The 17174-nt window shown below is 35.7% G+C and overlaps 1 protein-coding gene across 1 annotated transcript; it reads right to left on the reverse strand.

The window, feature by feature from the left end:
• Nucleotides 1-1311: 1311 nt before the first annotated feature.
• On the reverse strand, nt 1312-2273 carry LOC141602271 (uncharacterized). Its single transcript, XM_074422573.1, has 2 exons — nt 1926-2273; nt 1312-1833 (listed from the first exon to the last, which is right to left on the reverse strand). The coding sequence occupies exons 1-2, from the start codon at nt 2271-2273 to the stop codon at nt 1312-1314; spliced, it is 870 nt and encodes a 289-aa protein (XP_074278674.1).
• Between the last annotated feature and the right edge of the window lie 14901 nt (nt 2274-17174).

A 17174-nucleotide genomic window follows, 5' to 3' on the forward strand; every position in this document is an offset into this window, starting at 1 on the left:
ATATAATATTTACGACATTTAAGATACATATATTGGACTAATGAGATAATAATGAATAAAATACATTTAGCCCAACTATAAAAGCTACCGTGTTTGATAAGATACTATGACACATAAAAGCCATATATTAGGTCCAATACATATCTAGATAAAGTTAGGCCCAATTTCTAGCTAAAAGCATTTAGGCGGGAAAATTTTCAGTTTTCTTATTCTTTTACTATAAGGGGAATTCTTTTAGTATAAGGGGGATGCTTATTATATACATTAAATCATCCCCAACATACTAAATGATTAAGTTTCGAAAAATTCAAGTGATACCCTTTAACTTTGTCACTTTTCACATGGTACCCAATATTTTAAGTTTGTGTATATCGTGTCTTTCATGTTTGATTTTTATATGCAACATGCCTTTTTGTCGTTATTAAAAATTTCAATTGAGCATAACGTCTACATAAGAATTCAGAATCGGTCAATTTTTTGTTCTAAACTCATTATCTTGTCATAATCTAAGATTTGAGGGGAAAAAATTGTCGACTGATATTTTTTAATGGTTTTCCCCCCTGAAAACCTCAAATCGACTATAATTTTGATGTTAAATTTTCTAATGACCATTTTTTGATTCATCAAATTATAGCTCTTGAAGAATTAATCAATTTTAAAAACAAATTTGGCCAATTCCGATTTATAGTGTACGATTTATGCTCAATTGAAGATTTTAAGAACGGTAAAAAGGGCAGATTGTACTTGAAAATTAAACCTCAAAACTATCATGTGCACAAACTTAGGGGCCATTTGGTTCAAACAATTGGAATGGAATGGAATGAATTCTAATACCAAGGAGGTATGGAGTTAGAACCCCATACTTTTTTAATGCTTGTTTGGTTTGAGCTTGTAATGGATTCTAAATGCCATACATGTTGTTTGGTTCACATTTGGAATGGATTTCGAATCGTTTTCTTTTCTTCATTATAGATAAATACAATTAATATTATTTAAAAGTAAAATTAACTATAACAAAAGCAAAAATCCAAATTACTCCATAAAAATCCATTGAACATGTTCATATAATACGACAATAGCAAAAATATTCTAACACCAATAAAAATCCACATAAAATGTTCTATGAAAAATATGATAGTCTAAAAATAAACTCCTCCTTCCATGCATCAATTATTGCCATTTCGAGGCAAGTGTGGGTGAATGAGGTTAAAAATAAACTCCTTCTTCCATGCATCATCTGGACTCTGATAAAAGAGAGAGAGATCACTTGGAATAGACGCCAATTTTTGTGAAGCTAATAATGCTTCATACCTAGTCAACCCTTGCACACCCACCAGGCAGCTCATTTACCAAATTTTTTTTCTGATTTTCCAATTCTTGCTCAAGAACCATAATAGCGTGTTCATGTTGTTGGGTGGTTGATAAAGCATTAGCAATAGTAGACATATGAACATTCATTCCACTCATGAAATCAGATAAGTTTGAAGACATATCTTTGAAAGAAGTAGTCAAATCCACAACATCCGACATCTTTCTCTTCTTTGTTTTTTGTTTCGTATTCTCCATCTGAATTTTCACCGTCTTTGCTTTCTTAGAAGTCGGCTCACTTGGACTAGATTGAGTAGGCCGATAAAGTGACTCATTATCATCAATAAGATCATCTTCGTCACTTTCATCCTTGCTTAAGTCAATGGGCTCATTTTGTTGGTTCTCCACTGCTTCAGCAAAAGTCTCAGAATAATTTCCAGTGGCTCGATCAGGGCCATAAATAATTGCCAACTTATCAAAGTGTGGAAATGAAACATTCCACAATCCATGGGCATTTTTATTTTGCTGCAACAATAATACAACACATTCTCGATCAAGTTGAGTTAAAAAAAATCACTAATTAAGAAAGAGAAACGAAAAGAGAGAAAAAGTATTACCCTACAAAAATCATCATAAGATTGTCTTTCACACTTTATCATATGCTTCTCATCATCCCAGGAAAAGCCAGAAGTGCGAAACATCTCCGTTAGTGCATTATATTTATCCTTAAACCACTTTATCTTTGACTCAATATGAGGATTTGCTATTAAACCACATCCTGGGAATTTTTTGTTCATCATATCTTCCAACTTATTCTTAAACCCATTCTTGAAACTACCATCAGCTTTCCATTGCGGATCACTATTCAACTCTAACAGCCCATCAATTAAATGCTCTTCTTCAAGTTTAGTCCAAGAACGCTTATTTTTACCCCTTCCACCTTGAGATGTTTGCCCAACATCCATGCTATATACAATCAAATGTTAATAATCCAGCCAACAATAAAATAAAATTATTGCATTCCATTATCATAAAAATAAAATAGTAACATAGGATTTCAAGAAACATTTGCAGAGTTATTGAAACATTACAAAGCATAGGAAAATCAAGTGGTAAACAACTTATGCATTTTGGTTACGTCTAGCTCTCCAATTATTATACATAGTTTGCGCTAAGGTATTCCGATTATTAGTTCATGCATCAGATGTCTCAATCAAAGTCATATAATCAACTTCATCATCTGAATCCTCATCATCACTTTCATCATCATCATCGTCATCTGAGGCCTCATATATTGTATGATCAGTTGGCATATATTTGCGAATGAGGTTATGTAATAAGGAACAAGCCTGAACTATACGACCTTGAGTTCGTACTGAAAAGAAAGAAGGAGACCTAACGATACCCCATCTCCCTTTTAATAATCCAAAACATCTTTCAATAACATTTCTGGCTTTAGAATGCCTCATGTTGAAATACTCTTCTGCACTCATTGGTTGTCGATCCCCCCACTCCTTGAGGTGATATCTGTGACCTCTATATGGTGCTAAAAAACCCTCACAATTTGTATACCCCGCGTCAACCAAGTAATAGAAACCTTCAATTTATTAAAAAAACAAAAAGTCACTTCATTTCACAATTGAATATCTAGTTATTCTTTTTTTTACTAGTATCATTATTTAGCTTTATTACCTTGAGGAACCTTTAAACCATGAGGCTTACTAATAGCATCTCGAAGGACACGACCATCATGAGCAGATCCTTCCCAACCAGGTTGAATATATATAAACTCCATAAATGGATTATATACACCTAACACATTCATAGCAATTGAACCCTTCCTTGTTCGATATCTTGGTCTATCCTCATTTGGAACTTGTACACTAATGTATGTGCCATCTAAGGCTCCTAAACAGTTCTACAAAACAACAAGTATATGTGAGCAGGCTTAATATTTGCAATAATTATTAGTCTTGTAAAAAAATATTGCAATTCATTAAATAAATTATAATTACCTGAAAATATTTCCATCTACCATCTTCGCATTCTTCCATTATAGGCTTTGGCTTTTTAAGTAAGTGGTTATGTAATTTTAGTACAGCAAGGAGACAACGATGGAAGTTTCTACTCACACTTTCTCCACTTCTGAAGAAATGATTTCCTATCGTCCTATTTTTAAAATGATGTGCCAATGTATATAAAAACATGGCGAAAATTTCTTCTAGTGACATATTTCGAGTTTCCTTCAAGTCTCCAATATCTCTAACCATCTCACAAAGCACGTAAAATGTCTTTCGATTCACACGAAGTTCGCTCTTACAAATTATATCACTATACTTAATTAGTGTATACAAGTGTCTTTGTCTAAGACGCCTTTTTTCATCTTTACTATATCGAGGATGCTCAATTCTATGAATAGTCACGCCCATCATGCACAACACTAGATATAGAATAATGACTATATTAATCACAACCAAAATAGTCAATAACAACTCAATCTGCTTCTTCTTCCTTCTCTTTAATAAGGTCAATTGAGAGGGGGACATTTCTGAAACCATGAATTATGTAACTATAAGACAAATGAAAAAAATCGAATAATGATTATGGAACCATGAATTATAATTACAAGCTAGTCTCACTTGTGATGGACATTATCCGTCACAAGTGAGTGACGGGTCACCTCCCTTACATACAAATGCAAGTGGGAGGCAAGTGGGACGCTCTATTTTCGCCCCACTTGCCCTCCCACTTGCATTTGTGTGAGAGGGAAGTGACCCGTTACTCACTTGTGACGGATAGTGTCCGTCACAAGTGAGAATTTGTGTAAATTACACATATGGAAAAAATTGTGATATTATTATCCACAAAAATTGGCAGAAGTATACACATCCAATCAAAGAGTAACTCATGTCTAACTACGTATAAAGTTGTTTAAAGAACAAATTATGTATACTCATCTTTTCATTTTAAGAAGAAATTATTAAAAAAAAAACTATCTTCATAATCAATGCAATGCTACGTATATCAGTGGCGGCAACAACAAAACAATCTTTATAATCTCCCTGATTCTACTTCATTCCTATGCACACAGCTAACAACAGGCATGACTTGGTCGACATTCATAATCATTAGCTAACATCCAAATTCATTTCCCACCACCCACTATTCATTATAATCCAACAAATATTTCAAACGATAAATACGACTAACAGCTATTCTGAGCAGTCTTTGTCCCTTAATAATGATATCATCCAACGTATTAATCAAACCAAAAAAACAAAATTGAAGTCTATCAATGTAGTGCTACGTCCATCAACATTAATTAAACAAAAAAAAAACAAAATTAAAGGCTATCATCGACGTCCATATGCGTTAATCAAATTAAACAAAAAGAAAAAAGAAAAATTGAAAGCTAATTTGCATACTTGACAATCTGACAATGGAGTTTCAAGGGATATCAATGGAGAATTGTTAGGAAGAGCATGTACCATTTTCTTTTTCTTTTTTTTCTTCTGTTTTCAATAGCTTTAGGGTTTGGATAGGGTGGAATGGATTTAGAATCCTAGGATGAGACTTGGGTATGAGATTCCAATGGTTTGGAATGGATTTAGAACCCCTTGGGTATCAAACTCCATTCCAAAAGGGTCCAACCAAACACTTGAATGGAGGAAATCCATTCCAATCCATTCCAAGTACCCCAACCAAACACCCCCTTAAAAGTTGGATACCACGTGCAAAATGGCAAACTTTAGGGGTATCACGTGAATTTCCGATTAAGTTTCCTTGACATTACTTTCCCTCCAAAATGCACGATTTAAATAAGGAAACTATACTATTAGTAATAAATGCCTATTATATACGTTTATTCATACAAATTAATTGAAAAATCATTATAATTAATTATTATTATCTTTGAAAATTAAAGTAAAATACTATACACTATTATTATTATTTTTGTGACAAAAAAAAAATAATTAAAGAAATTTGAGAAAAAATAAATTATAAAATGTTATTATTCGTGATTAGTTTTGTGGTATTTAAAAAAAAACATTAAAATACAAATCCCATAGCATTAATCAACTCTTTTGATTAGTTTATTTGTTTTAAGTTTTTCTCTAAATCGAAATACAAGTATGAGAAATGTGAAACATTAATGATCTATCTATTAAAAATAAAAACAATAATATAATAAAAAAAAATAATCTATATATACCGTGTAAGAGTTGTGATACGTGAATTATATATAGCCTTTTTAAGCCTCTTTATGCACGTATTTCTATGCCATCCTCGTAGTTTTATGCTACGAAATGCCCCGAATATTCTAATTTGGTTTGTTATGCTTTATTTGCAGGAATGGACCTGAAAGTGGTGGAATCAAGCATTTTATCGTCCGTTTTGCATGCATTTGGAGGATGAGTGGATTTGGAGCAAGAATACTGCTGCTATGGGATGCATGAAGTCATTTCGGAAGCTAAATCACCAAGTCAAGACTGAAGCTAACGACATAAGTAGCTGGCTGAGTCAAAGTCACTCAATTGAAGGCTTTTATGATCGATCGAGTAGTTTTGGATAGAAGAAGACTTCGATCGAGTGAAATCCATGTTCGATCGAATTGTGCATAATTGGAGTTCCTCAATCGAGTAGGTTTTCTACTCGATCGAGAGGTTTTGCTATGAATCTGTTCGATCGAGTAGTTATAAATTGCTCGATCGAGTAATTCGCTAATGGGCTCGGGCTTCTTTAGCTTAATTTCGTTTTCTAAGTTAAATAATTGTCTTTCCTGTAAATAGGAAAGATGACATGAGATTTGAATATAACGTCATTCATTAATTTTCTCCCTTTTACTGTTGAACATTGCTTTTCTCTCTATTTTCCGGATCCTAATATGTAATCTTCTCTTCTCTTTACTCTCTCTTTAGTTTACGATGTCCATTATTCCTTTTTTTTTCTCGCTATTGCTTTGTTTATCACTATGTCTAGCTAAATCTCTTGTTAGGATTTAGGGGAGTCAATGAACTGTTGTTAGTTGCTAATTAGGTTTACAGATCTTTCGCTGTTGTTATGTCTATGTTGTTACTCACTGCAATTAACTGTAACTAGCTACTTGAATCGATACATTTAGCTTAATTAATCTTGGTAAGCCTTAATCTAGACCGGAAGGTTGGAAGGGGTGAGACCCGCAGTGAACAATATGATGCTTTAGTGAGGGCGGAAGCTAAGCTAATAGTATTTTAGGGCGAATTGAGACCGGAAGGAGATATTCGTTGCCCCTTAGACTGATACACGCGACCGATCTGTGACCTTAGCTGCAATTAACCGATGTTCATTGATGACCCGACAATCCTAGTTCTCTCTTTCTGCTAATCTCTTTTATTCTCTTCTCTTGCCTTAATCTCCCTTAGTTTAGTTTCTACAACTCAAACCCCCAACTGTGACCGTAGACAGACTAGAATTAACAAGTAGATAGTGACCGCCTCCCTGTGGAGATCGACCCTACTTACCGCTGACTTCTGTTAGTAGTACTTAGGTATTTATTTTTGGTACTTAAACGACAAGTATCATGTTGCACGAGATCTACAGTAATTCAAATTCATTTGGTAAAAATATCTTTTTGTTCAAAATTCTTTTACGAAATAAATTTAGAGAAAGTTTCAGCCACGTTTTTATGAACCATCATGGAGTAAACTGTCCTTCAAACTGTCTAGAACATTCAACGAGTAAGTTTAAGAACTATACCCTTACATTTAGCTAGACATTAACAATAAAGATTTGATCGAGGCTTCAAACACCTTCCATGTAAGATGTCAATCCTTGTAAACCTATTACAACTCATGTCTAGCTAACAATTATTTGTCAAAGGGGTACAAAAAGATTAAGGACTTATCATCATCAACGAATGTGGTTCAACAAATTCTTCTTTTGGTAATATGCAAGTCCCTATAAAATTATGTTCCCCCTCAACACAAGAATACAGAGTCACAATATCACAGATATCCAAGATAAGTAATAGAAAAGGAAAACTTTCACAACAGTTTAAATAAGATCAGACAAGAAAATACGAAGCCATTAGTTTAAAGAACACAAAAGAGAACATCATAGTCAAAGGTCTACTTTTAAGTAGCTACTAAATACTATAAGTCCCTAATCTTTTCCTCTCTTGACATCATCAAAAGGAGAAAGAAGCTCAAAAAGAGTCTTCGCATTATCCATAGTCAAGGACACTTAGAAGACACTAAGAAGCAGCTACCGGACACAGTCAAAAGACATCATTATAATAAATGAAAGACTATTTAATAGAGTACTAAAACAAACGCACCAACAAAATGTTGTAGGCAAAATAAACAGGTTAAGGCAGGATGGGGGTAAGGCTATTTGGTCAAGTGGGGGAGAATATGGTCAAACTTGGTTTGAAAGGACACCATCTTAGCCTCCAACTTGGCATCAAATTTGGCTTCAAGAGCAGCCATACCACGATCAAGCTTCTCTGAGTGAGTATTTATAGCCTCCGTCATGACATTAAACCGGAAACTCAAAACCTCAATACCCCATGTGGTAGCACTACACACATCAACACCAGCAGGGTGACCTCCAAGACTCACCAAATGATCACCAATCTTTTGCAAAAACATATGTTGCAACAACCCATCTCGCATATTATATCTCAAAGCATTCCTAAAACTCTGGGCAGTGAGAAGACCCATCTCCTGAAACACATAAGGGAGCCACATCCCATACGGAAGAGGATGAACCTCGTTGGATTATTGAACTGTGGTAGCAACTGATCGAATGTGGTGAAACATAATAGATGGAAGATTCATTGGTAGTTGCTTAAACATGTGATACATGATGAGCAAATAAGAGAGAAAGCAACTCTCACGAGTTTCCTTACGAGGAGTAATATCACAACGGATACAATTGATCACAAATTTCTGGTTAACAATCAAATTTTAGGGATGAATTTTGGACTTATCAGTGGCATTAGCATCAAAGTATTGCAGGACTTCTAATTTAATCACATAATCAAGAGGAGGCCAAGTATTCTTATTACACTCACCAAAACCCTTATCAGAAATCTGAAACATATGGGCAAGGTCTTTTGTGCACAATATTAAGGTTTTGCCATTGATGATTGCCGTCTACATGTTATATGAAGCATTAACGGCCATAGACTGGTAAAATTGAATAGGGCAAGTCATGTCGAAAAGTAGGACCCAATTTTGTATCTCTAGAGTAGCATAAAAGAAGCTCACCTACACCTTTTTCTTCAACCATGGAAGAGGATAATAATGCTCAGACACGATTGGATAATTAAGCAGACAAAGACATATAGCAAGTTCAGCCTCCTCCAACCCGAGAGACTCATGAAACCTTGTAGTCCGGTTATGGTTTAGAGTGGAGAAACCCATAACAGTAAGACTTGAGCTAGAATCATCCTTCCCTGCTTCTTCATTAAGATATGAATGAAGAGAGGGAGATCGTTTTTGTTTAGGGTTTCACTTAGATCCATCAACTTTTCTTTCGGATAAGTAATGAATAATCTCCAAAACTTTTTTCATATTGATCTTCCCAAGTATCCTCGGATCCCCCTCACTCTGGTCAACAATTGGAGTTTCCTTCGGGACAACACATTTTCACCCTTTTTAATCAACGTCTCCTTCCCTTTTCAAGACGTTGGTGAGAATTCAATTGGCCCCTCTGGAATAGGAGACTCCTCGCTTTCCGTAGTCGGTTCCTCAATAGAGACGGTTGCATGTGGTGTCTTGGAGAGGGTGGCTGTAATAGTTTGGGAGTTTGAGGAACGAAATGGAGGGAATAGTGAGAGTAAGAGGAGGATGGGTGAACAATAAGAGAGCGAGTGTGATTGGATGAAATTGGCGTACATGATTTGCATGGCCACGGTATTACTAGTATGGACATAGTGAGTGTATTGATGATGGTAAAAACATTGATATTATCCTTATGGAAGTACCTGTGGACGCGGGCCCACGATGTTCGCTTGGGAAAATAAGCTTTTGCATTTGTGGAGTCGCCACCAATTTATTGTGGAAAATTGGAAACCGTTCGATTACTTCGCGTCATGTCAAGATACAAAGTAATGACATAGACACTAAGAACTCTTTACCCTTAGAATTTTATGTCTAGAATGACTCTCGTGGATGCCAATGAACACGGATGTTCACAGAGATCTGGAGTAAGGGGTGAGGGTACGTATTAGGAAGCTCTTTTGATCGAACACCTAATCCCGCCCGCCTCGATAGCGGCCTCTACTAATGATTAGGGAAATCGTCTATATTTGATATGTTGTCGGTTATATGCATGCAATGCAACATCCATTAGATTAATCCTAGCATGTGAGAATTAACTAAGTCGGTGAACATGTAATTTAGCATACAATTGGGTCGAAGTAAGAATTTAAGGTGGATTACATGTGAAAACATACAAACAAACGATAATAAAGAATATGAGAAAATACAATAATTGAAATTACAATAATAACAATGGTTTGATTGATTTACGTCAAAAATACACTTAAAACGGATAATTTGAGAAAAAGAAAAGGAAACCTTGTGGGAGTGTAAAGGACCGCAGAAAGAGAGTATGTGAGAGTTTGAAATAGAGGAGAAAGTTTGTTGATAAGAGAGTAAGTGATGTGAACTTCGGGGACGAATTTCGTTTTAAGGGGGAATATTGTAATACCCGATCTTTTGGGTTGACCTTAGGGACGTGTTAGGACTAGTGGAAGACCTTGAAGGAACGGAGGACCATCTATGAATGCCTTTAGTGTTACAAACCTTGCTGATAGGGGATGTTGTGGTCTGTACTAGACCAAGTGAGAGTTACTCGATCGGGAATACTCGACCGAGTACACCGAGTAGACCAGTTTGAGGAGTTTTATGCGCTGTTTTTTTTTTGGACTTAAGGGGTAAGTATATATACCTCATAAACAGAAACCCTCAGTCATTTACCCACCCTAAACACTCTCTAGAACCTTCTTACCTGTCTCTAAATCTCCTAACCATCTACCTTGAAGATGAAGCATGGAATGTGGGAAGTTTATGTCGCCTTACACCTTTCCTTGTAAGTCTCTATCAAAGTTTTTATTCAATTTATAGTTGACCTAACCCATAATCTATTCCTTCAATGAAATGAATCATATGATTTTTCCACCAACCATAGTCCGTGCTGACGAAGACAAGACATTTGACAGTTTTGGAGCTCATTGAAAAATGAAAGAAAAATGAATAAACTCAAAAAGGATCAAACTCTTTGCGGTAAGGCACTCAAGAGCACGAGGCTCTAATACTAATTGTTGAGTTTATGGATCCGATAGTTAAGAGGGGGGGGGGTGTGAATTAAGTACCCTTCTAAAACTTTAAACAAACAAAAAAGCCGATTTTAATTCGTTAATTAGTATATTGGCAGTTTGAACAGTTCTTATGGTTGTTTAATCGATGATAATCTGCTGTACTGGATTCTAATGCAAACTTGAAAAAAAGATAAAGGAAATAACGAAATAAAAAGCGATAAAAGAACATGAACACAAGAACTTTTGAAGTGGTTCGACCTACTCTCTAAAGGTCTACGTCCACTATCTCTCTTATAATTATTTCCTTTATAACCCAACCTCATTACAAAGAAAAACCCCACGGTTAACCCGATCATGAGACTCGAGTACAACCCTGTACCCAAAAAACCACTCCCTCACAAAAGTGAAAATTACAACTCTTTTGTCTCCTTATATGATTCACAACTTAGAACAATGGAGAACAAATTAAACTTATGGATATGAGAATTTAAGCACTCGAGAATGCTTCAAAAGACACAACACAAATATTGTAATACCTCGCATTTTTAGTCAAAGTCAAAGGTAAAAGTCAATGGTTAAATGTATTTTTTTAAATTTATTAAGTAATATTTATGAAGATTAATTGTAAGACGGAAAAAAATAAAAATAAAATAAAAGGGAAGATAATACGGTTTAGGCGTGTGGAGTATAGTGCAAGGGAGGGGGGAGTTGTTATCTTAGGGAGGCTTTATTCACACCAAAAATAATAAATAACTAGTTTAGATCCCGCGCAATAAATGCGCAGTATTTATAAAGTTTTTATTTTGTATTACTTAATAATGCTAAATTAAAGCCTCATTAACTTTTAATATTTCACGTCATTATATTTTGATATGGAAAAAAATTGAACTGTAAAGTTATTCAAGAAAATTGAGTAAAATTGAACTGTAAAATAATAGAAGTATCTCATTAATTGTTCATTTTTCTCGTTATTGTATTTTGTTTCGAAAAAAAAATTAAAACTGAAAATTAATCCAAGAAAATTGAATAATGTGCTAAATTGTATTTTTTTAAAAGTATTTATTTTATACCACAAAGCTGATGATTCCAATTTTATAAATTATCTCAATTTTTTTGTCATGAAAGTAATCAAAACGATTTATAACTTTGTTAATACAAAGTATGAGTCAAGTCATTCTTAAATAATAGCATCAATAAAAGATTTAATATTTTATAATTTTATATTATTTATATTTTAACTAAAATATTATAGTTTAATGTTTATGAAAATTATATAATTTGATAAAAAGATTAATTTTAATGAAATACATTATAATTATTAATTTCTTTATTTAGTGAAAACAATTAAATAAATAGCTTCCTTATTTAAAAGATGCTTTTTGGAGGAAAAATTCATGAATTCACCTATTCTTTTAGTAAATATTCATAGTAATTTCCTATTTATCACATCTACCACTGTAAATAAAACTCTTTTCTACCACCTTATTATTTATTGTTTCACAAAAATTCACATAATATTGAGAGAGAGTTTTGAGAAGGGTTTGCTCATCTTTCTTCCATTTTAAGATCAAGAGGTAAGAATTTCATAAAACCGTCTTATAATTAATTATTTTTTTTTGGTGAAATGTGAGCTTTTGCATTAATAATAAAATGATACATGATAGTCCATTCTTAGCAAGCTATAACAATCAACCTACTAACTTACACGAGATGAATATTAAGCAAAGCTAACCAATCTCTATCCTTCAAAGCAGACATTCTGTCAAGTTATTGTAGAAGACGATGATGCACTTGAGTAGTAATTTCCTTGACTAATAGATCAGGCTTCCTTACTTTGTGTTCCAACCGACATATATTCCTTGCAAACCAAATGCTATACCAAGTAGCCATCTTGGCCATCCTGCAAACTCTTTTCTGGTTCTGTGAATAGAGACCAGACCTGCCATTGAGATTAAGATGAAGCCATTGTTCCACTCCTGCAGTCACAATACAAATATAAACACAATCAGTGAACATATGTTCATGTGATTCTGCAGCATCCTCACAGAACAAGCACTATCAGAGGTACAAACACCAAACTATGCCAGTTTAGCTCGAGTGTTTAGAGCATTCCTTTTAATGAGCCAGCCAACAAACGCATGTTTTGGTATATTCCAAGGATCCCATACCTCCTTATACCATTGGACAGGGGGGTGTGTGCCCTGCAGCCAACAATAGCCAGATCTGACAGTGTAACCAGTAGGTTGAAATACCCATTGGTTACCCTGATAGCTACCAGATAACAAGTCCCTAACTTTACAAATGTTTCTCCAGTTCCAGTTTAAATCTGGAGAGGGTTGATAGTTAGACCAAGATGCACCTTTAAAATACACATGGTCAATCCACAAGACCCATAGTCTATCAGCTTTTGTGTATAACCAGTGTACCAGTTTTCCCACACTTGCAACATTCCACACCCTAACATTTTTAATCCCCAAACCACCCTCTTTTTTACTATAACAGATGTCATGCCAAGCCACCAAGGGGGATCTGTGATATTCAGTGCTACTATAATTAATTGTTCATACTTTAATACCGTTGATCACCCTTGACCGGGACCCTATTGACCCGAGACCCTTGACCATGCCTCTTTGACTGGCGTCGACCTGGCCGGGGATGGCTTGACCACGTTGACCACGCGGTGGTGGTGGCGTGTTGGGCGATGGTTGGGTGTTGTTGTGGGGGATGTTTTATTAGCCTTGACTCGAGATTTATTTGCATCTTAATATTTTAATTAAGATCTATTAGTAATTAGATGTATTCATTGTTTTATTTAGGTGAAGAATTTGTGGAGGAGCCCTATTAACTTCTAATTACTTAATTTATTTGGAGAATTGCTAAAAGGTAGGAAACTACTCAATCATATGTTCTTATTGAATTATGGATGCAAACTTTACATGTTTGGTTGGATTAGAATTATTTTATGATGAATTATATAGTTGTCAGACGATCTTTCTAAGCTGATTGCTGAGTTTTATATCTTATGCCTATATTGTTCCATTATGATTTTATAAGTCGTATAGTTGGATTAATATATGTTGTTGGTGTTGGAATTGGGAGATTGGTTATTTATCTTGAGATGAGTATTATATAGGCCCGACCCTGTTGCGGTGCTGGACCTCTGTGTATAGGCCAGGCACGGAATGCCGAAGCGCCGTGGACCTGAGACTAAGTATAGGCCAGGTATGGCGGTGTTTGGGGTTTGCCATGGACCTGAGTATGATCTTGTGAGAGGACCGTGTGGTGCTAGACACGGCCAAGCCGTGAGTGAGGCATGGCTTGTGGTGGTGATGTGGTTTTGTGATTAATATATGTTGTGTCTTGCAGGTGTTGGTAATATATTATTTATGTTTGTTTAGTTTTCTACCCAACCTTTGGTTGACAGGTGTTTTGTTGTAATGTCAAATAAAATTGTTACCTGCAATTGATGACGTCTTGTTATGAACCATTTGATATTTCCAGTTAAAGGGGAGCAGATTAATAAACAATTTGGTTTTTGAGATGTGCTGGATGCCTTAAGGGGAGCGTAGGACGTGAGGACTTTGTTGGAGTCTAGCTATGACCTAGTTGTCATTAAAACATTAATTCTTTTATTTCCGCTGCTTGTAATTTAATTTATTCAAGTAATTCAAACAGTTGGTCGAGTTGTAATAAAACCTTATTCGGGTCTTTATTCAGTTAAGTTTCAATTATTTAAAATACCTTATGTATTGTTTGTCTTTATACTTACTACCTCATGCAACTAAGATGGTAACACTCTTATTTACTGAGGAATGTCTTGCTAAAGGCTCCTTGATAAATGGGGGTGTTACAAAGTGGTATCAGAGCAAACGATCCTAAGGCCTAAAACAAATGAACTTATTGAACTTAGGACGTGTTTAATAAAATGAACCCTGGGGTAAGAACTGTTTAGGAGCCCTCTTATTAGGTCGGTAGACGTCCTTAATATGGCCCTTTATTTCAGTTTTGAACCGGTCACATCGGGGAATGCTAAAATAAAGGGTAGTTAGCGTGGATGTTATATATATATGGGTCTAAATGCATGAATTTATGAGATGGCTAACCGTGTTTGCAGGGTATGAATTAAAAGGTGAGAAGTTATGGGAAGGAAGGAGAAGAGGGAGGCATGAAAAAGGGATACAGTTGGGCGTGTGATGCGGAGGATAATATGAACTTGAATTTGACTGTGAAGTAATATGAAATAACATGCAATTCCCTGTTCTTTTAATTGTTAATACTATTGTTTAAGGTAAAAATTGTATAAAAAATATGGAGTATCCTGTGAATCTATGTGAATGATATATGAATTATGTGAGTACAATTTCATGTCTAGTGATATGAGGAACGTGCTACCCTAAACAATGTTTAATCATGATAATAGTTGTTTAGATTTTATGTTTTAAGTACAAGTAGTTAGTGGCATGAGAAAGATAAGTAGTTGACGTGATTGACCGAAGATGGGACGTGTTAGGCGTGACAGTAGAGGATTGGCCGGACACATGCTAGTTCGATCAGTCCCAAATTTTATTTTGTTTGCAGGGATGTTAACTTCAACCCTATTATCCAAAATTTTATTAAGCAGTTGCTTATGTTTTGTTCATTCATTCTTAATAGAACCCAATCGTGCCACCAAAAAGATCCACACCTACTACCATGTCACAAGAGGAGATTGCCAGACTACTGGATATGAATGCTACTTTGACAGCTGCCCTAAAGAATGCGACCCAGATGAAAGTGTCAGTGGTGGATCATACTAAGATGAGTGCTGCTATTGCTCGTCATAACCCGATAACGTATGATGGACTGGGTGCACATTCATTACTTGGAGACTGGTGCAGAGAATTTGAAAATATATTTAAGTTGTTAAACTGCCCTGTGCAGATGTAAGTGGACCATGTTGCTTTCTACCTGAAAGGGAAGGCAGGATTGTGGTGGAGTCGTAATAAGAAGGTCATCAGAGAAGCTTGGAAGGAGAGTGAGGAGCCTTTTATCACTTCGAAGAGTTTTGTGGACGTAGGCCACCCGCAAGCCGGTCTACGGACATACAATAGTCTGAGAGCCACGTTCGGGGACGTAGAAATGTTCTCGAACGGATCGCTTTAGATCGGTCGGTTTCGTCTCGATGAAGGTCTCGAAACGATGCAGAGATGTTCAGAGTCGTTACTAAGAAATTATGGGATGCTTGGAAACCGTTCGAATCCACTTAATACCTAGGTCAAACGAAGCACAAAGCAGTGCTAGTCATAGGTACTAAAGATAAGGACTCGTCCCTCTTTTAACATCCTATCGCTAGGGCCATCCACTATCCAAAGGTTCTGAGTAAGAGGGGAGGGTACGTATTGTGAAGCTCTTTAATCGAACACACAATCCCACCCGCGGTAGCGGCCTCTACTGATCGATCTTGGTTGGCTAAGTGCAAAAGTTGATAAAATGGGTTTTAATGCATGAATGCGCATCCACATGTTTAAACCTGACATATGAGATTTGCTATGTAGGTTGTTTATGCAAGTATCAAGTAATTGATGTCGAGTTGGATTTAAAAGTTGATTTGCATGCAAAGACAAAAATTAAACATCCATTTACCAAGTTAGGTGATGCGGTCGTTTCTACACCAAAAATAAAATACCTAAGTACTACTAACAGAAGTCAGCGGTAAGTAGGGTCGATCTCCACAGGGAGGCGGTGTACTATCTATTTGTCTGTTTATCTGTCTAATGTCACTAATGGGGGTTTTGAATTGATTGTGTTGACTAAACTAAAGACTAAAGCAAGAGAAATAAAAAAAAGAGAAATTAACAGAAGAAGAAGGGTAGTATGCTAAGAGTCGGTCCACCGTGGCGGCTATCAGATCTTATATTATCGAGAATACTAAGGCGATTAGACTATTGATAAGAAGAGCTATGGTCGTCACCTTTCGGTCCTTAAACCGCCCTAGAGCGTAAACAGCTTAACTTTCGCCCTCACTGCTATACCCTATTGTAATTAAGCAAGCCTTCCCTTCCAATCTTTCGATCTAGGTCGGGGTTAACTAGATTTATGGTCTCCTGCATGCATTCATTCGACCGGATAACAGTTAAATTGCCTAATACAATTCTTATCGCAGGGCTAATCTATTTAATACAGTTAAAGCATCGCTGCCACGGCTTCCCTAATCCTAACATACTAAGGGGATTTAGCTAGACATGGAGATGGGGGAAACAAGAATAAAATAAATAATAACAATAAACATTAAAAGAAAGAGAAAAAGGGAAGAAGAAATTACTAGATTAAAGGATTCGGAAATAAAAAGTAACAGTGTATAGAGAAAAGAGAAGAGCAACGTGATCCTCAGATTATTGGACGATTACAAATGACATCCCTAACTCCTATTTATAAGAAAATAGGAGTAGGATTAAACCTAATTAACGAATTAAAGCTTAAAAGCCCAACCCGTCAGTGAAGCCACTCGATCGAGTAAAGAAATCACTCGATCGAGCAAACTCAGCCAGAAAACAGCTCGATCGACCAAGGAAAGTGCTCG

The sequence above is a fragment of the Silene latifolia genome, chromosome 9, assembly GCF_048544455.1.
Source record: "Silene latifolia isolate original U9 population chromosome 9, ASM4854445v1, whole genome shotgun sequence".
Taxonomy (NCBI): Eukaryota; Viridiplantae; Streptophyta; class Magnoliopsida; order Caryophyllales; family Caryophyllaceae; genus Silene; species Silene latifolia.

Bases quoted from the DNA above. Each gene is read 5' to 3' on its own strand.
- LOC141602271 (XM_074422573.1), bottom strand. From the start codon at position 2,273: ATGGATGTTGGGCAAACATCTCAAGGTGGAAGGGGTAAAAATAAGCGT. The intron at 1,834-1,925 runs GTAATACTTTTT...TTATTGTTGCAG, and splicing joins CTTATGATGATTTTTGTAGG to CAAAATAAAAATGCCCATGG.